The sequence below is a fragment of the Eleutherodactylus coqui genome, chromosome 1 (assembly GCF_035609145.1).
Source record: "Eleutherodactylus coqui strain aEleCoq1 chromosome 1, aEleCoq1.hap1, whole genome shotgun sequence".
NCBI classification, from domain to species: Eukaryota; Metazoa; Chordata; class Amphibia; order Anura; family Eleutherodactylidae; genus Eleutherodactylus; species Eleutherodactylus coqui.
The window spans coordinates 431,954,009-431,973,718 of NC_089837.1; the positions used below are offsets into that span (position 1 = coordinate 431,954,009).

General features: G+C 43.8%; 2 protein-coding genes across 5 annotated transcripts in view; one reads left to right on the top strand and one right to left on the bottom strand.

Annotated features, from left to right (window-relative positions):
• The window catches only part of ERICH6B (glutamate rich 6B), a 209,361-nt gene that overhangs the window by 158,410 nt on the left and 31,241 nt on the right, over positions 1-19,710 (bottom strand). The gene's annotated exons all lie outside the window — the stretch shown is intronic.
• On the top strand, positions 6,871-14,638 carry LOC136581017 (uncharacterized). 3 transcript variants are annotated; one of them, XR_010787041.1, is made up of 3 exons: positions 6,871-7,025; positions 7,292-7,553; positions 14,002-14,638. XR_010787041.1 is itself a non-coding variant. In XM_066582002.1 (2 exons), exons 1-2 carry the CDS (start codon positions 10,114-10,116, stop codon positions 14,100-14,102), a joined length of 1,119 nt encoding a protein of 372 aa, XP_066438099.1. In that variant the 5' UTR covers positions 9,771-10,113; the 3' UTR covers positions 14,103-14,155. The 3 variants fall into 3 exon arrangements, 1 of the variants encoding a protein (XP_066438099.1); XM_066582002.1 differs by lacking the exons at positions 6,871-7,025; positions 7,292-7,553 and adding an exon at positions 9,771-11,131 and having other exon boundaries at positions 14,002-14,155; XR_010787042.1 differs by lacking the exons at positions 6,871-7,025; positions 7,292-7,553 and adding an exon at positions 13,581-13,735.

The window sequence follows — 19,710 nt, forward strand, 5'->3', positions numbered from 1 at the left end:
TGAGAATAAACACTGAAGGAGAAAAATAGCGTTTATACACAGAAGAATTCCTCTGTCGACAGGCAGCATTACTCACTGTCAGGTAACCCCATACTAATAATACAAACTGATGGGCTCTTTATCTCCCTGTTGTCTGGGGGTCAAGGTCTATTTCAAAACAGATTTTGGGTGGTAGAAGAAGAGTGTCAAAAGTAGACTTAGCAAAAATGGAAATGGAAATAAAAACTAAAGTGTGTGGTGCTAAAGACAGAATAAAGTAAGGGGAAATGAAACCTTACAGGTCCCTCATAAAATATTAGTAGAAAGCGTCCAGAAATCCATAAATATCCACGTTCAGGAAAATTATTCAATGGAATTAGTAATAAAGCTAGTTTCACACAGCCAAACGCGGTATCGGCTCATGAAACGAGGTAGGATATCACCGCGCTCGGGCATATGTAATGTACCAGCGGATGTGAGGCTTTTTTCTTCAAAAACGCCGCCCATGGCTTCAGTACAGCTGCAATCATCAGCGCGGCTTTCAACTGTGGCGGTTGATCGGCAAGTGTTTCCCATTGTTTTCAAGGGGAAACCTCGCATCAGACTCGTGTGCACATTGCATGCTGTGTAATGTGTTTTCTGGCCCCATTGAAAACAATGGGTGAGGCGTTCTGGGGGATCGCTAACAGATAGGACAGGCCGTAATTTTTTCCCACACTGCAATGCAATGCAAGAAAACAATTACTCATGTATATGACCACATTTAAAGGTAAGGGGCTCATATTCGTGCAAGATTTGTGCGTCTCGCAGTGCACAAATCCCGCACGATTTTTTCACATGGCGTAATAGATACAATGTCAACTATTTTATATACACAACATACTCAGACCAAACCAACGTGGAGGTCCTTTGCGTGTTGTCTCACTGGTCTAATTTTGTAGACATTGGTGGAATTTTTCGAAAGTTTCGAAAGGATTTTCTGGTAATTGTAGCGCATTTTATGAAAATTAGTGCGGCACCAACCTCTTATGATAGCGATCTAAAAGAAAATCTGTCTTTATTGCTCATAGCAAGCAATCGCAGCACAGCTTTCATTTTACCTCAGCAGTATAAGAAATGAAAGCTTTGTTATGATTGGTTGTTATGTAAAATTTTGACACAAAATCTGATGTAAACTAAGCCAACAGCAATCTTAACCCTTTACTGTCCAAGCCTGTTTGCACCTTAATGACCAAGCCAAATTTTGGAAATCTGACATGTGTCACTTTGACATAGAATAACACCGTAAAGGTTTTGCATATCCAAGTGATTCTGACATTGTTTTTTCGCCACATATTGTACTTCACTTAGATAGTAAAAATAGACCGATAGACTTTATGTATATTTATTAAAAGCGCCAACATTGGGAAAATCTTTTAAAAATGATCATTTTTCACATTTTTAATTGCAATATCTCAAATATGTGCAAACATAATGTAGAACTTTTTGATTAGATACATATTTCCATCGGTTTACTTTATTCTGGATGCACATTGGAAAAAATGTGTTTTTTTTTAACCATTTAAGAGACCTAAAAATGTAACATTACTTATTAACATTTTGAGGAATATTTTGTTTTTCTACACCAAGCCAAGATTGCAAAGGCTCATAGGTGTCAGAATGATAGATACCCCCACAAATGACCCCATTTTAAAAACTACACCTCCTAATGTATTCACTGAGGGGTGTCAGGAGTATTTTGACTCCACAGTTTTTTTTCAGAAATTAATGCAAATATGTCATTTTAAAGGCAGATTTTTTTCTATAGTACACATGAAAATGAGGATTTACATCCCAAAATGGATACCTCTGTTTGTCCTATATTCAAAAACAAACCTATTGCTCCCCTATTCTTATATCTCTATGCACAACGGGGCCCAAACCGAAAAGAGCAACCGATGGCTTTCAGAACAGAAATTAAGCTTGAAGGTGTTTTAGAACCCATTGCCCACTTGTAGAGCCCTTGAGCGGCCAAAACAATAGAGAACCCGCATTTTGAAAACAAGACCCCTTAACGATTTCATCTAGGGGTGTACTGCGTATTTTGACCCCACTATTTTTGAATAAATCTAAGCAAAGCAGAAGGAAAAAAATAACGATTTTCATTTTTTGGGCTATCTCGTTAATTTTAAAACATTTTTTTTGTATAGCACACATATAAATGAGGACTTGCGCCCCATTTGTCCTGTGTTCAGAAACATACCTATTGTGGCCACAATCTACTTATAGGACACATGGCTAGGCCTGTAATGGAGGGAACACCCATTTGATTTCAGGATACAACTGAATGAATTCCAGGCCCAATTGCTCACTTAGGGCGAGCACCCACTGGCGTTTGCGTTTCCCGCGGGAAAAAAACGCAGCGTTTTCGCCGCGTGTCCCGTGTTTTTTCCGCGCGTTTTCCGCGGCGTTTTTCACGGCGTTTTCGCGGCGTTTTCGCGGCTTTGCCATTAATTTCCATGGAGAAAAATAAGGACACATATGCAACTGACAGTTCCTATGTTAAAAACGCAAACGCAATGCAAAAAAAACGCCAGTGGACAGGAACACATGTTATCTCTATGCCTGTGCAGGAAAAACGCAAAACGCAAAACGCAGGTAAAAAAACGCCAGTGGGTGCTCGCCCTTATGCAGAAAAAAATATAGGCTTCATAAAAATAACCCCCCCCCTCGCCCTTTTTGGCATTCCCTAAATCTTTGATAAAGGTAATAATAAAAACTGCATGGTATTTCTGAAAACAGGGGTAATTACAGAGGTCCAGTTGGGATTGGCATATGGGGCAATAAAATCGTGTATCCCTCCTCTTCCAATGCTTGCTGCAAACACAACACTTTTTTGGGTGGTATTTCTTGACCTCAGCAGCAGGGATGGGGTGTAAAAAGTGGCGATCTGTGAGGCTTCATAATCTTGCTGAAGTGCAGCGGTCTCAAACATAAGGCATTCAACAAGCTGCTCCTGAAACTGCAGGAAGGTGAGCGTTCCCAGGGGCTTCTTGTAAATTACGTCGGCATTACAGGTAGCCATCTGAATAATGCTTGGTTTACATGGCCGTATGTGGAACCCTGCGTATGGCTGCGTAATGTACTACGCATAACTGTGTACTCACACTGGCAGTCATGCGCAGCACACTTTTTTCGTAAGTATTTCCCGCGCCGTCGCTTAGCGATGACGTGGGTACCCGCAGCCCGTAGACAATGAAGTTGTGTATGGGCTGCGGCTATATCCATGACCATGGAGCAATGGGTTCTATGTTGCAGATATCGGCGGTAAAATACAACATGCTGTGTTCTGTTTTCTCCGAGTGGTTTACATAATTCTGACCCGCTAATGTGAGCGGAATTGTGTAATCTAATACATTTGATTGCTCCGCGTATTACTGCGGATCAAACGCATGCAGAATCCACAATTTCTTGGCTACCTCTGGGAACCGACAATCTGGAGCTGTCACGTCCACAGCCTGCAGGGCTTCATTCCCTCGAGGGAGCATGTTTTTACGTTCCTGGGGATTAAAGCCCACTTAGGCAAGACGTAAAAACGCTATTGCTTGGTAACTAAAGGGGTTAAACTATCCAGCACTCCTAAATTACATTAAAATTCAGTACTTAATGGGTCCTTTAAAAATCAACTGTAGACACCATGACAAGTTCTTACGCATTTCAGACCTTTTTTTTGTGGTCCTTACTCATGGCTAACCTTTGTCTGAATCAAACCACCTCTTAAAACAAACCATACTTTTATTTCCTATTAGTTACAACACTTGAATTTGTAGGCTGAAAGCTAACTAGCCATCTTATACATTGTATCTAAAACTCATACTTTGATAACTGACTTTCTGCCCTGATTAGCATGAGACAGCTGTGATTAACAAATGTCAGACTCGGGTGTCAGAGTCAGATGTAAAAGTCCGATGTTAGTCTGGTATCAGACTCAGATGATAGAGCAAGGTGTCAGAGTCAGGTATTAAAGTTAAAAATTTGTCTCAAACTTTAATTAACATGCTTGCTGACTCTGACATCCGAGGATGTCCTTATATACAATGTCCATATTAATCTGAATGCTAACTAGCTAGCTACCTAATTCTCATGCTGATCTTGACCATTAAGGACACACAATTGTCAGATGTCCTTGTCTGATGTCAGACTTTGGTGTCAGAGTCCAATGTTAGAGTCCAGTATGAGAGTTAGGCTGGTGACAAATACGCATATTCTAACTGCATTTATGAGTCCGTAATAAGTGTCTCGGTCCAACCGCTGGCAACCTGACCCAAACTTTGAGCATCATAGATCTGTCACGGGCCTAGGATATTATAATTAGATGTCAGATTCAAGTTTCACAATTAGGTGTCAAAATTAGATATTTGTCTCAAACTTTCATTAAAATATTGTTTGGCTCTGACATCTTAGAGCATCCTAGCATGGACACTGAACACTGTAATTTAGGATCACCTCCTGCTTTTGGCTAGACAATACCCAAATAAACACTGGAGCAGAACTTTCCTGTGTGAACATACAGTATACTATGCATACATCTGTACTACAGTTAATTATTTATACCTATCATTCTAAAGGTATTCATTGAAAAACTGACTTAAAAATATCACAGAAGTCATGGAAAGTTCTGCCTAAGGGCTCATGCCCACAGCCGTGACAGACTCGGTCAGAGGAATATCGCAGCAAAGTCCGCCATGGCGCCCCCCCCAAAACCCTCATATTTACCCCTCCGGATCCTCCGTACATGTCCCGTACATGTAGGCTGGCACGCATGCACAGTACAGCGCGTGACGCGCCAGCAGTGTCCGATGACGTGACGACCGGCTTCCATTAACTACAACATGCCGTAGTTTATTTCACGCTGCGGAATTCCGCGGTGGAATTCCATAGAGTGAACATTGAGCTATTAGGTTCAATAGAACCTAATAGCTGCGGGGCAACGTTGCGTATTTCCGCAGCATAAAACGCAGTAGAAATCTGGCCATGGGCATTTGCCCTAAAATATGAACAACAGTTAACTAGTCATGCACTGCCTGACAGCAACATGTTGATTACCCCTAAGGGAATTTTCACATGGGACAGTAACGGAATTCCACAACAAACTCCACAGGTCTAACTTTTGATGTGGAATGTACCAAGGCTTGCGGTGTGTTATGTGGCCTTCTCTGTCCCGTGTGAAAGATCCCGAAAAAAAATACAAGAATAATATGAAGTTGGGCACATTTGTAGAAAGTAATAGTTTTGCTTAAAAAAACACAACAATCTTCCCAACTCCTACACCTTGCTGGTGAGAACAATACCACATGTTGATTTGAAACATGAAGCAATTTATCATTTGAACTCAATTACTTTTCTTCCCCACTCTGAGGCTTGTCTCAGATGAAGGGCTGACTGCCCTATGGCTGTTGTAATATTAAAAAAACAGTGCACATTATCAGCCTGTTTTGTTCCGCTGATATTAAAGGGGTTGTCTCGCGGCAGCAAGTGGGGTCATACACTTCTGTATGGCCATATTAATGCACTTTGTAATATACATCGTGCATTAATTATGAGCCATACAGAAGTTATTCACTTACCTGCTCCGTTGCTAGCGTCCCCGTCGCCATGGATCCGTCTAAATTCGCTGTCTTCTGGCGTTTTTAGACGCGCTTGCGCAGTCCGGTCTTCTGCCTTGTGAATGGGGCCGCTCGTGCCGGAGAGCTGGTCCCGCGTCGTCATCGTAGCTCCGCCCCGTCACGTGTGCCGATTCCAGCCAATCAGGAGGCTGGAATCGGCAATGGACCGCACAGAGCCCACGGTGCACCATGGGAGAAGACCCGCGGTGCATCGTGGGTGAAGATCCCGGTGGCCATCTTGGAGAAGGAAGAAAGAAGTCGTCGCAGAGCGGGGATTCGGGTAAGTAATATATATATATTTTTTTAACCCATCCTTTGGGTTTGTCTCGCCCCGAACGGGGGGCCTATTGAAAAAAATATATAAATTCGGCGCGAGACAACCACTTTAATGTCTTGGGCCAGAAGTGTTGTTTAGCTCTGCAGAAAATGCTACAAATTGAAGAGGTTACCTATTTGTTGAAAGCAAGTTGTTGTGATTTTTCTCTCGAATATTTTCTAATTCGAAGAATTAATGATGTGCATTAGAGACTAGTGTGTGTTCACCGTGTATCAATACACAGGAGAAATAAATCGCAGCATGCTCTATTTCTCTGCATACGTACACAGTGTGAGCCCTGTACACTTGTTTGGGCTGCATATGATAGGGTGACCATACGTAATACATTGGGTATGGGCAGTGATTCCATAAGCATCCCCGCTTTGAACAGAGTGGGGTATTTAAACAAAAAAAATCACACTCAATTGGACTCGCTGTGCCTAAGACTTTGGCGCCCATGTCTCCCTGTTTTTTCCAGGGTCAACAGTTGACTACCATGGCTTCTTCTCTAGGAGGTTTCCTTTAGTTGCCAAGGCCTCCCCCTCTGCCTAGGCATCCTTTTTTGAAGTTGCCTCTTTCTTTGACATGGTATTAAGAACTTCCAGTGCTGCCATCTCCTCCACAAGGTCTTGATGATCAACCCAGTATCACATGCCTGCAATGTTTTTGCCTGGGCCTTGTGACAGATTCAGCCAACTATGCCAGGGTTGTAGCACAAAGAATGACAGAGGAGTGAGGCAACTTGGAAATGTAGTTCTATACAGAATGTGGAAAACACCCACACTGTCATGCCTTTGGCAGTCTCTGTTCAGTAAAATTGTCTGTACTGTATAAGGTATATGATATTGCTTTATTTCTGGCATTATTAGATGGACTTTCTGTTAGGGCTCCATCTAGTGTGCATTCATATACTGAGCCTCAGTGTATTTTGTCCTCTGAGAGGTGCCGTACCTTTTACCCATGACCTCAGTGACATCATCAGCTCAGCCCACAGTAGCCATTTTCTGGCACATTCCCTCCATGTCTGGACTGCTCTAGAGACCCTCTGCAAACCTTTATTATCCAGGCTCACAGTGGCATCGTCGGTATGTCTGAACTTCTACCTGATGTCCTACTCTTAGCATCCTGTGTATATATGTTTCCAGTTCCATGATTATACCACTTCTATAGTTTCTAGTCCTATGTGTGTTATTCAGATAGCATAGCATGTGTCCTAGTGTATGCGCATGCACACTTATCATCCCTCATGGCTGTATTACATGCTTCCTGTCTTCTCACATGTATGTAATGTATTCTATGTACTGCTATGTTAGTGTACATTGCTAAGTGCATCATTTTCTTTGTTCTACAGTTTTACCTCTACCTTGCAATAAAGTTGAAAGCGGACATTGCTCCATCGTCATTGTGTTGCAGGGAAGGTTATCTGCCTGTCTACTTATGCTCCACTCATAGGGAGGACAGAACAGTAAAACGACGGCCCCTTCGCAGGCTGGATAGAGAAACAGGGACTTCTCACAGGCTGGACACAGGGCACCAGCAGTCTAGACAGCAGGATACTAAACCACGTTTTGTGCTATACGCAGAGATACTGCTACAGGACGCCCACTACAGCGGTAAGCACGCAAGCTCGTCTGGAGCGTCACCATGTCAACGTTAGAGACTGGACTGTATGAGACAAGGTCTCACATCTCAGCTAGCTCCAGAAGCTCAAAAGGGTCAGTGAGTAGCTCTACAGTAGCCATTGCTCGTGCAAAAGCGGAAGCCGCCAAAATGCGAGTGCATTATGCTGAGCAAGAAAGGCAATTAAAAGTAGAGAAAGCACGCATGGAAGCAGCACTGGAAAAACTATCAGTAGAGAAAGAAGCTGCAGCTGCTGTGGCTGAAGCAGAGGCTTTGGAAGAAGCAGCGATCTACGCAAGTGAAAGATTCAGCAACATGTCTAGGCGCAGTTCTGGTCACCAGGACAATCTCCAGCGTACTTCAGACTATGTTCAGCTACATGCCAACTCGGGTGACGACTCGTGCTCAGATCCGGGAGAGGAGTCAAACCTCCAAAAAGAGCTCCGCCAGCAACCGGTAACACAGCAAGTGACCTCAGCACACCAAATGCCCAACATCAAATTAGATAGCAGTTTGATATTCAGTCGGCCCTCAGTACAACCTAAGCTTGAACCAACAAATGTTTGGAGTACCACGGTCGCCACCAATAAGAATGAACCTTTAGACTGTGACTATTATCATAGCAGCATGTCAAAGAATCGCTGTAACTCAATAGGACCTGCACAAAGCAACTTACCTTCAGATCTACCATGCAGAGATCAAGGTATGACAGACCTCGTCAAATTCTTTGCACGACGTGAGCTAATAACTAAAGGACTCACAAAGTTTAATGACAGACCTGAAGGCTATAGAGCATGGCGTTCGTCATTCAGAAATATGATCAAAGATCTCGACCTGTCTGTAAGTGAAGAAGTTGACCTCCTAGTCAAATGGTTAGGCAACGAGTCAGCAGAACATGCAAAGCGAATTAGAGACATCAACATTAACTACCCAAGCAGAGGACTAAAAATGATATGGGAAAGACTGGAGGAGTGTTATGGCTCACCAGAAGTGATAGAAAATGCACTCTTCAAAAGGATTGAGGATTTTCCTAAGATTCCCAATAAAGGATTTCAGAAGCTGAGAGAATTAAGTGACCTGCTGATGGAACTCGAAGTTGCTAAAGGTGAGGGAGACTTGCAAGGTCTCGCATTTTTAGACACAGCACGTGGTGTCAACCCCATTGTACAGAAATTACCTTACAGTCTACAAGAAAAGTGGATTACTCAAGGCTCCAAGTACAAACAACAGCACAACGTCTCATTCCCTCCATTCTCCTTTTTTGTGGATTTCATAAGCCAACAATCAAAGACTAGGAACGACCCAAGTTTTGACTTCTCAACATTTGAAACCACTTACATCAGAACTAACAAACCTGCTTCACTTCGTAACCTGAAAGCTACACCTGTTGCAGTACACAAAACCAGCATATCTGCTGTGCATCCCTCAACAAGAGACCCTTGCAAAGACTGCCCTCTACATAAGAAGCCTCACCCATTGCAGAAATGTAGAGGATTCAGGGAAAAAACTCTTAAGGACCGGAAAGCCTTTCTCAAGGAAAACCAGATTTGCTACAAGTGTTGTGCCTCAACATCTCATAGGGCGAAGGACTGTACAGCAAACATCGAGTGTTCAGAATGTCATAGTAAGGAGCATACCACGGCCTTACATCCTGAGCCCGCTCCATGGACTCTCACGCCTTCAGACCAGGCTACAGAGCATGGCGGGGAGGAGAAAGTCACAGTACTTCCTGAAGTGTCACCCCAGTGTACCCAAGTCTGTGGAGAGGGCCTCAAAGGTAAATCCTGCTCTAAGATTTGTCTTGTTAAAGTTTATCCAATTGGACACAAAGAAATGGCTGTAAGGTTGTATACCATTCTTGACGATCAAAGCAACAGGTCCCTTGCCAGCTCTACTTTCTTCGACATCTTCGACATTGAAGGACATAGCTCTCCATATTCACTTAAGACTTGCACAGGTGTGACTGAAGAAGCCGGAAGAAGAGCTACTGGTTTTCAAATAGAATCCATGGATGGTGAAACATCCCTGCCTCTACCTAAACTGATAGAATGTAATCAAATTCCAAACAACAGAGAGGAGATTCCAACGCCTGAAGCAGCATTACCACATAAGCACTTGAAGACCATGGCCCATCTCATCCCTGCCTTAGATCCTAAGGCTCAAATAGTGCTTCTGCTTGAAAGGGACATCATAAGAGTCCACAAGGTCAGAAAACAGGTAAATGGCCCTCACAATTCTCCATTTGCACAGAAACTAGACCTAGGATGGGTCATTGTAGGTGACGTCTGCCTAGGAAATGTCCACAAACCATCCACGGTAAACTCCTATTGCACTAATACACTGGAAAATGGACGTCCATCCTTCTTCCAGCCTTGTCCTAACAGGTTCCTTATAAGAGACACACCTAGCAGTATTTCATACTCTGACTCTACGGAAATCGGGACCCATTTCTGTGACGAAGACAGAGACCACTTAGGGTGCACAGTGTTCCAGAGGACAAAGGACGACCACAAAATCGCCCCCTCTATTGAAGACGAAGCCTTCTTGGACATAATGGAACAAGGCTTTTTCAAAGATGAAGCAAACAATTGGGTGGCACCACTTCCTTTCAAAACTCAGAGACGCCATCTCCCCGACAACAGAGATCAAGCACTGAAGCGCTTTTTCTCACTCAGACGCAACCTTCTAAGAAGGCCAGATATGAGTGAACATTTCTTCACATTCATGGGGAAGATATTTGGAAACGGTCATGCGGAAGTTGCTCCACCTCTAAGAGAAAAGGAGGAACACTGGTACCTGCCAATCTTTGGTGTCTACCACCCTAAGAAGCCAGGACAGATCCGGGTAGTATTTGACTCCAGTTCACAGTATGAAGGAGTCTCCCTCAATGATGCTCTCATGACCGGACCAGACCTCAATAACACACTATTAGGAGTGCTCATTAGGTTCCGTAAAGGATTAATTTCCATTGTTGCCGACATACAGCAGATGTTTCATTGTTTTCTAGTGAAAGAAGAACATAGGAACTTCTTGAGATTCTTCTGGTTTAAAGACAACGACCAAACCAAAGACATAATGGAATACCGAATGAAAGTACATGTTTTTGGCAACAGCCCATCTCCTGCAGTCGCCATCTATGGACTCAAAAGGTCTGCCCGAGAAGGTGAAGAAGAATATGGACAAGATGTCAGGCAGTTTGTAGAAAGAGACTTTTATGTGGACGATGGCCTGAAATCACTTCCATCACCAGATGCAGCAATCGACCTACTCAAAAGAACCCAAAGTATGCTTGCTTGTTCGAACCTCAAACTCCATAAGATAGCTTCAAACAGCAAGGCTGTCATGAAAGCCTTTCCCACTCAAGATCACGCCAATGACCTGAAGGATCTAGACTTGGCAACGGCCACAATACCCTTGCAGCGCAGCCTAGGGCTCAACTGGGACCTCAACAACGACACCTTTACCTTTCAGGTGGATCAAAGGCCAAAACCATTCACACGACGCGGTGTCCTATCTACGATCAACAGCATCTACGACCCGCTTGGGTTTGCAGCTCCCGTGACCATTCAAGGTAAGATGCTGCTCAGAGATTTGACTGCAGATACATGCGATTGGGACTCCCCACTTTCCCCAGAGAAGGAGACATTGTGGGTAAAGTGGAGAGACTCCCTGGTAGCATTATCCGACCTACACGTTCCTAGGCCGTATGCACACGTACCTATTGCAGAGGTCAAGTCTAAAGAGCTGTGTGTATTTTGTGATGCCTCAGTGAAAGCAATTGCTGCAGTTGCCTACCTCAAAACGATTGACATTAAGGGCCAGACACATATTGGGTTTGTGATTGGAAAGGCAAAACTGGCACCATCTCCTGAGCCTACCATACCGAGGCTGGAGCTTTGTGCTGCCGTTCTGGCAGTAGAACTAGCTGAACTCATTGTGACAGAAATAGATATGACACTTGATGACACAGAATTTCATACAGATAGCAAAGTAGTGTTGGGCTACATTTACAATGAGTCTAGGAGATTCTATGTGTATGTGCATAACAGAGTCCACAGGATTAGAAAGTCATCAAAACCTACTCAGTGGCACTATGTACCGACTGATCACAACCCAGCAGATCATGCTACAAGAGCTGTACCAGCACCACTCCTTAAAGATACCACATGGCTCACAGGGCCAACTTTCCTTTATAAACCAGTACTGGATACTCACAAGAAAAGCACCTATGAACTGCTAGACCCAGATTCCGATGCAGAGGTTCGCCCTCAAGTTTCCACGCTCATTACGACACTTTCTAGCAAACAGCTGGGATCTAAACGTTTTAACAGGTTCTCAACTTGGAAGTCACTAAACCGCGCTGTAAGTTGCTTAATTCATATCGCCAGAACCTTCAGAGCCACGCCAGCAAGATCAAGTCATTGCAGAGGTTGGCACCGCTGTCCAAAGGGCTATACAGTGGATGAACTTACACAGGCCAAGGACGTTGTCATCCATTGTGTGCAACAAGAGATTTACGCAAGAGAACTAGAATCACTCCAAAATCAAAAGAATGTGCCTAAAGATAGTTCCCTCAGGAAACTTGACCCATATATAGATGCTAATGGACTGTTGAGAGTTGGAGGACGTGTCTCAAATGCACAGCTTGATAGTAACGAGTGCCATCCTGTAATACTCCCTAACGATCATGTTGCGTCTCTACTTGTGCGGCATTACCATGAACAGACTAAACACCAGGGACGTTTGTTCACTGAGGGAGCTCTATGTACAGCTGGATTTTGGATAGTTGGAGCCAAAAGACTTGTGAGTAATGTCATTTTCAGATGTGTTACATGCCGGAAACTCCGTGGTACGTTTCAGTCGCAGAAAATGGCTAGCCTCCCTGCTGACCGACTCAGCACTGAACCAGCGTTCACAAATGTTGGGCTCGACGTGTTTGGCCCATGGTCCGTCACCACGTGGCGCACTAGAGGAGGCGAAGCAAACAGCAAACGCTGGGCTGTCCTATTCACTTGTATGAGCATCAGGGCAGTGCACATAGAAGTTATTGAGTCTTTGGACACATCCAGCTTCATAAATGCATTAAGACGCTTCATTTCTATAAGAGGTCCAGTCAAGCAAATCCGTTCTGATAGAGGTACCAATTTCATTGGAGCGTGTAAAGAGTTGAATATTCCCTCAAACATTGACAGCGACCATGTAAGAAGATATCTTGCGAACCAAGGTTGCACATGGTCATTTAACCCTCCACATTCTTCTCACATGGGCGGCTCATGGGAGCGTATGATCGGCATAGCACGTAGGATCCTTGATTCGATATTCCTCCACGAGGGCACTTCAAGACTCACCCATGAGACCCTCACAACTCTTATGGCTGAAGTAGTAGCTATCATAAATGCGAGACCATTAATGCCAATATCCAGAGATCCAGATGACCCTCCTTTGCTAACTCCTTCTACTCTACTCACGCAAAAGTTCGATGCAATTACAGCTCCTGCTGGTGAGTTTGATTCTAAAGACTTGTACAAGTGTCAATGGAGACGGGTACAAAGCTTGGCAAATGTGTTTTGGGAAAAGTGGAGGAAACAATACATCTCAACTTTACAGACTAGGAATAAGTGGCATTCCAGTAAACCCAACATGGAAGTTGGCAATGTTGTTCTTGTCAAGGACTCTCAGTCAAAAAGAAACGAATGGCCTATGGGACTCACAACCAAGGTTTTTCCTAGTGAAGACGGGAAAGTCAGAAAGGTGGAAGTCAAATTGTGCAAACAAAATGAGCCTAAACTCTTCTTCAGACCTGTTACAGAACTAATTTTATTACTCACAACGAAGAGGTCTTAATGTGGTAACCTTGGGTTACCAGACGGGGAGTGTCATGCCTTTGGCAGTCTCTGTTCAGTAAAATTGTCTGTACTGTATAAGGTATATGATATTGCTTTATTTCTGGCATTATTAGATGGACTTTCTGTTAGGGCTCCATCTAGTGTGCATTCATATACTGAGCCTCAGTGTATTTTGTCCTCTGAGAGGTGCCGTACCTTTTACCCATGACCTCAGTGACATCATCAGCTCAGCCCACAGTAGCCATTTTCTGGCACATTCCCTCCATGTCTGGACTGCTCTAGAGACCCTCTGCAAACCTTTATTATCCAGGCTCACAGTGGCATCGTCGGTATGTCTGAACTTCTACCTGATGTCCTACTCTTAGCATCCTGTGTATATATGTTTCCAGTTCCATGATTATACCACTTCTATAGTTTCTAGTCCTATGTGTGTTATTCAGATAGCATAGCATGTGTCCTAGTGTATGCGCATGCACACTTATCATCCCTCATGGCTGTATTACATGCTTCCTGTCTTCTCACATGTATGTAATGTATTCTATGTACTGCTATGTTAGTGTACATTGCTAAGTGCATCATTTTCTTTGTTCTACAGTTTTACCTCTACCTTGCAATAAAGTTGAAAGCGGACATTGCTCCATCGTCATTGTGTTGCAGGGAAGGTTATCTGCCTGTCTACTTATGCTCCACTCATAGGGAGGACAGAACACAGTGAAGCATAGTCATAAAAGTTACAATGCCGATAAAGGGCAAACTCATTAGTGGTGGTATCTTTACTGGGAATAACTGTGCAATGATCTTTGATTCTAGCAAAGTGGACTGATGTGGATGTTTGGTACCCTTATGTCGCTCCCTCTCTGCTTGCACTCTGAACCCTGGGCTCTGCTGGAGCTCCACCTGTGCATGTATCTGTATCAGGACTGGCACCTGAAGCCCAGCTCACAGAACACTGTACTCCCCTGCATCACCATCCCTCCAGACTCTTGCAGCAACCTAACTCTTCATGTCACAAACTTGCTCCCAATCAATGACGGGGAGAATAGAAATCTCAATTTGTATGAATCTCCAATGACTCCTGAAGTATGCAGTGCTCTTTGGTAACCGCACTGATCTGTCATCTTGGAATCTCCTTTTGTTCCAATGTCAACTGGGCTGTACCTTCTCATGTGTACTGCAAGATACTATCTGTGAGAGAAGCCATAATGTTCTCTTATACACCATCTTGCCTTTGTCTTATTATGAGTCTTTTTATGTTTATGTTTTTTTATGAATCTTATTATGTTTTCTATACTTTGTTCTGTATCTCCTAAAGCATATACCCAGAAGGGTTGGCTAACAAAGAGAGGAATCCACCAAGTTCTCCTACAAAACGATAAACTGCAGCTGAACCACCCCTCTTATCCCCAGCAAGAAAGGGGGGCTGGGGTGAAGGACGAGGGAGCAGAAACTGTACTTCATTCAAGAAAATATGAATAATTAAGCTGTTTTATACAATAGATTTATTCTATTTTTATATAGATTGATACGTATGCCTCTCTTTCTCTCTCTCTATATAGTTATATGTATAGCTTACATATGTATTATAAGCTGTGTATAGCTCATAATGCATAGATCAATGTATTTCTATATATATAAAACACATATGAATTTACATCCTTCAAGTAAGCCTTAACTGACTAATAATTGCCAAACACTGCCAAATATAAGTTTTTGAATTTGAAAAGTTGTGTGTGTGTTTGTGTATGTATGTAGGTATGTATGTGTATATATATATATATATATATAAAATTATTTCTTTTCAACAAATAACGACACCAAAGGTAGTTAATAGAGATGAGCGAATGCGTTCGTCCGAGCTTGATATTCGTGCGAATATTAGGGTGTTCGGGATGTTCGTTATTCGTAACGAACACCATGCGGTGTTCTGGTTACTTTCACTTCCTTCCCTGAGACGTTAGCGCGCTTTTCTGGCCAATTGAAAGACAGGGAAGGCATTACAACTTCCCCCTGCAACGTTTAAGCCCTATACCACCCCCCTGCTGTGAGTGGCTGGCGAGATCAGGTGTTCGCCTAATATAAAAGTCGGCCCCTCCCGCGGCTCGCCTCAGATGCGGTGTGAGTTAGATGAGGGACAGTGCTGTTTATACCGGAGCTGCTGTAGGGAAAGAATTGGTAGTTAGTGTAGGCTTCAAGACCCCCCAAAGGTCCTTAATAGGGCCACTGATAGCTGTGTGTTGGCTGCTGTTAGCAGTGGCATTTTTTTTCTTCTCAAAATCGGCTCTGCAGAGCGTTGCACCTGGCATTAGGGACAGAAGTGCTGCATAGGCAGGGAGAGTGTTAGGAGTGAGTGTAGCCTTCAAGAACCTCAACGGTCCTTTCTAGGGCCATATTTATCCGTGTGCAGTACTGTCCAGGCTGCTGTTAGCTGTGCTGCATTTTTTTTGGGCTTCTCAAAATCGCCTCTGCAGAGCATTCCACCCTCCATTGATACTGCAGGGAAAGAATTGTATAGGCAGGGCCACAACACAGTTATTATTCATAGAATATACGCAGTGCTGCCTTTTGGTGGAAAAACAAGTGGAAACAAATCTATTTGTCCAGCCTCTGTCCGTCCTTACGGGCGGTGGACACGTGTGAGCTGCGTGAAAAACATTGCTAAATCATACGCACCCAGCTACGCTTTACTGCTGGCTTCGCCATTTGCTTTCCTTAATTGGGAAAAAAAATACCTGCTCTGCCAGAGTTATAATAACTCTGCTACCCTCACGTTCTGTGACACATTAGCAGGGACACAGCACAGTTATTAAACTTCTCATGTTCATTGAATATACGCAGTGCTGCCTTTTGGTGGAAAAACAAGTGGAAACAAATCTATTTGTCCAGCCTCTGTCCGTCCTTACGGGCGGTGGAGACGTGTGAGCTGCGTGAAAAACATTGCTAAATCATACGCACCCAGCTACGCTTTACTGCTGGCTTCGCCATTTGCTTTCCTTAATTGGGAAAAAAAATACCTGCTCTGCCAGAGTTATAATAACTCTGCTACCCTCACGTTCTGTGACACATTAGCAGGGACACAGCACAGTTATTAAACTTCTCATGTTCATTGAATATACGCAGTGCTGCCTTTTGGTGGAAAAACAAGTGGAAACAAATCTATTTGTCCAGCCTCTGTCCGTCCTTACGGGCGGTGGACACGTGTGAGCTGCGTGAAAAACATTGCTAAATCATACGCACCCAGCTACGCTTTACTGCTGGCTTCGCCATTTGCTTTCCTTAATTGGGAAAAAAAATACCTGCTCTGCCAGAGTTATAATAACTCTGCTACCCTCACGTTCTGTGACACATTAGCAGGGACACAGCACAGTTATTAAACTTCTCATGTTCATTGAATATACGCAGTGCTGCCTTTTGGTGGAAAAACAAGTGGAAACAAATCTATTTGTCCAGCCTCTGTCCGTCCTTACGGGCGGTGGACACGTGTGAGCTACGTGAAAAACATTGCTAAATCATACGCACCCAGCTACGCTTTACTGCTGGCTTCGCCATTTGCTTTCCTTAATTGGGAAAAAAAATACCTGCTCTGCCAGAGTTATAATAACTCTGCTACCCTCACGTTCTGTGACACATTAGCAGGGACACAGCACAGTTATTACACTTCTCATGTTCATTGAATATACGCAGTGCTGCCTTTTGGTGGAAAAACAAGTGGAAACAAATCTATTTGTCCAGCCTCTGTCCGTCCTTACGGGCGGTGGACACGTGTGAGCTGCGTGAAAAACATTGCTAAATCATACGCACCCAGCTACGCTTTACTGCTGGCTTCGCCATTTGCTTTCCTTAATTGGGAAAAAAAATACCTGCTCTGCCAGAGTTATAATAACTCTGCTACCCTCACGTTCTGTGACACATTAGCAGGGACACAGCACAGTTATTAAACTTCTCATGTTCATTGAATATACGCAGTGCTGCCTTTTGGTGGAAAAACAAGTGGAAACAAATCTATTTGTCCAGCCTCTGTCCGTCCTTACGGGCGGTGGACACGTGTGAGCTGCGTGAAAAACATTGCTAAATCATACGCACCCAGCTACGCTTTACTGCTGGCTTCGCCATTTGCTTTCCTTAATTGGGAAAAAAAATACCTGCTCTGCCAGAGTTATAATAACTCTGCTACCCTCACGTTCTGTGACACATTAGCAGGGACACAGCACAGTTATTAAACTTCTCATGTTCATTGAATATACGCAGTGCTGCCTTTTGGTGGAAAAACAAGTGGAAACAAATCTATTTGTCCAGCCTCTGTCCGTCCTTACGGGCGGTGGACACGTGTGAGCTGCGTGAAAAACATTGCTAAATCATACGCACCCAGCTACGCTTTACTGCTGGCTTCGCCATTTGCTTTCCTTAATTGGGAAAAAAAATACCTGCTCTGCCAGAGTTATAATAACTCTGCTACCCTCACGTTCTGTGACACATTAGCAGGGACACAGCACAGTTATTAAACTTCTCATGTTCATTGAATATACGCAGTGCTGCCTTTTGGTGGAAAAACAAGTGGAAACAAATCTATTTGTCCAGCCTCTGTCCGTCCTTACGGGCGGTGGACACGTGTGAGCTACGTGAAAAACATTGCTAAATCATACGCACCCAGCTACGCTTTACTGCTGGCTTCGCCATTTGCTTTCCTTAATTGGGAAAAAAAATACCTGCTCTGCCAGAGTTATAATAACTCTGCTACCCTCACGTTCTGTGACACATTAGCAGGGACACAGCACAGTTATTACACTTCTCATGTTCATTGAATATACGCAGTGCTGCCTTTTGGTGGAAAAACAAGTGGAAACAAATCTATTTGTCCAGCCTCTGTCCGTCCTTACGGGCGGTGGAGACGTGTGAGCTGCGTGAAAAACATTGCTAAATCATACGCACCCAGCTACGCTTTACTGCTGGCTTCGCCATTTGCTTTCCTTAATTGGGAAAAAAAATACCTGCTCTGCCAGAGTTATAATAACTCTGCTACCCTCACGTTCTGTGACACATTAGCAGGGACACAGCACAGTTATTAAACTTCTCATGTTCATTGAATATACGCAGTGCTGCCTTTTGGTGGAAAAACAAGTGGAAACAAATCTATTTGTCCAGCCTCTGTCCGTCCTTACGGGCGGTGGACACGTGTGAGCTGCGTGAAAAACATTGCTAAATCATACGCACCCAGCTACGCTTTACTGCTGGCTTCGCCATTTGCTTTCCTTAATTGGGAAAAAAAATACCTGCTCTGCCAGAGTTATAATAACTCTGCTACCCTCCCGTTCTGTGACACATTAGCAGGGACACAGCACAGTTATTAAACTTCTCATGTTCATTGAATATACGCAGTGCTGCCTTTTGGTGGAAAAACAAGTGGAAACAAATCTATTTGTCCAGCCTCTGTCCGTCCTTACGGGCGGTGGACATGTGTGAGCTGCGTGAAAAACATTGCTAAATCATACGCACCCAGCTACGCTTTACTGCTGGCTTCGCCATTTGCTTTCCTTAATTGGGAAAAAAATACCTGCTCTGCCAGAGTTATAATAACTCTGCTACCCTCACGTTCTGTGACACATTAGCAGGGACACAGCACAGTTATTAAACTTCTCATGTTCATTGAATATACGCAGTGCTGCCTTTTGGTGGAAAAACAAGTGGAAACAAATCTATTTGTCCAGCCTCTGTCCGTCCTTACGGGCGGTGGACACGTGTGAGCTACGTGAAAAACATTGCTAAATCATACGCACCCAGCTACGCTTTACTGCTGGCTTCGCCATTTGCTTTCCTTAATTGGGAAAAAAAATACCTGCTCTGCCAGAGTTATAATAACTCTGCTACCCTCACGTTCTGTGACACATTAGCAGGGACACAGCACAGTTATTAAACTTCTCATGTTCATTGAATATACGCAGTGCTGCCTTTTGGTGGAAAAACAAGTGGAAACAAATCTATTTGTCCAGCCTCTGTCCGTCCTTACGGGCGGTGGACACGTGTGAGCTGCGTGAAAAACATTGCTAAATCATACGCACCCAGCTACGCTTTACTGCTGGCTTCGCCATTTGCTTTCCTTAATTGGGAAAAAAAATACCTGCTCTGCCAGAGTTATAATAACTCTGCTACCCTCCCGTTCTGTGACACATTAGCAGGGACACAGCACAGTTATTAAACTTCTCATGTTCATTGAATATACGCAGTGCTGCCTTTTGGTGGAAAAACAAGTGGAAACAAATCTATTTGTCCAGCCTCTGTCCGTCCTTACGGGCGGTGGACACGTGTGAGC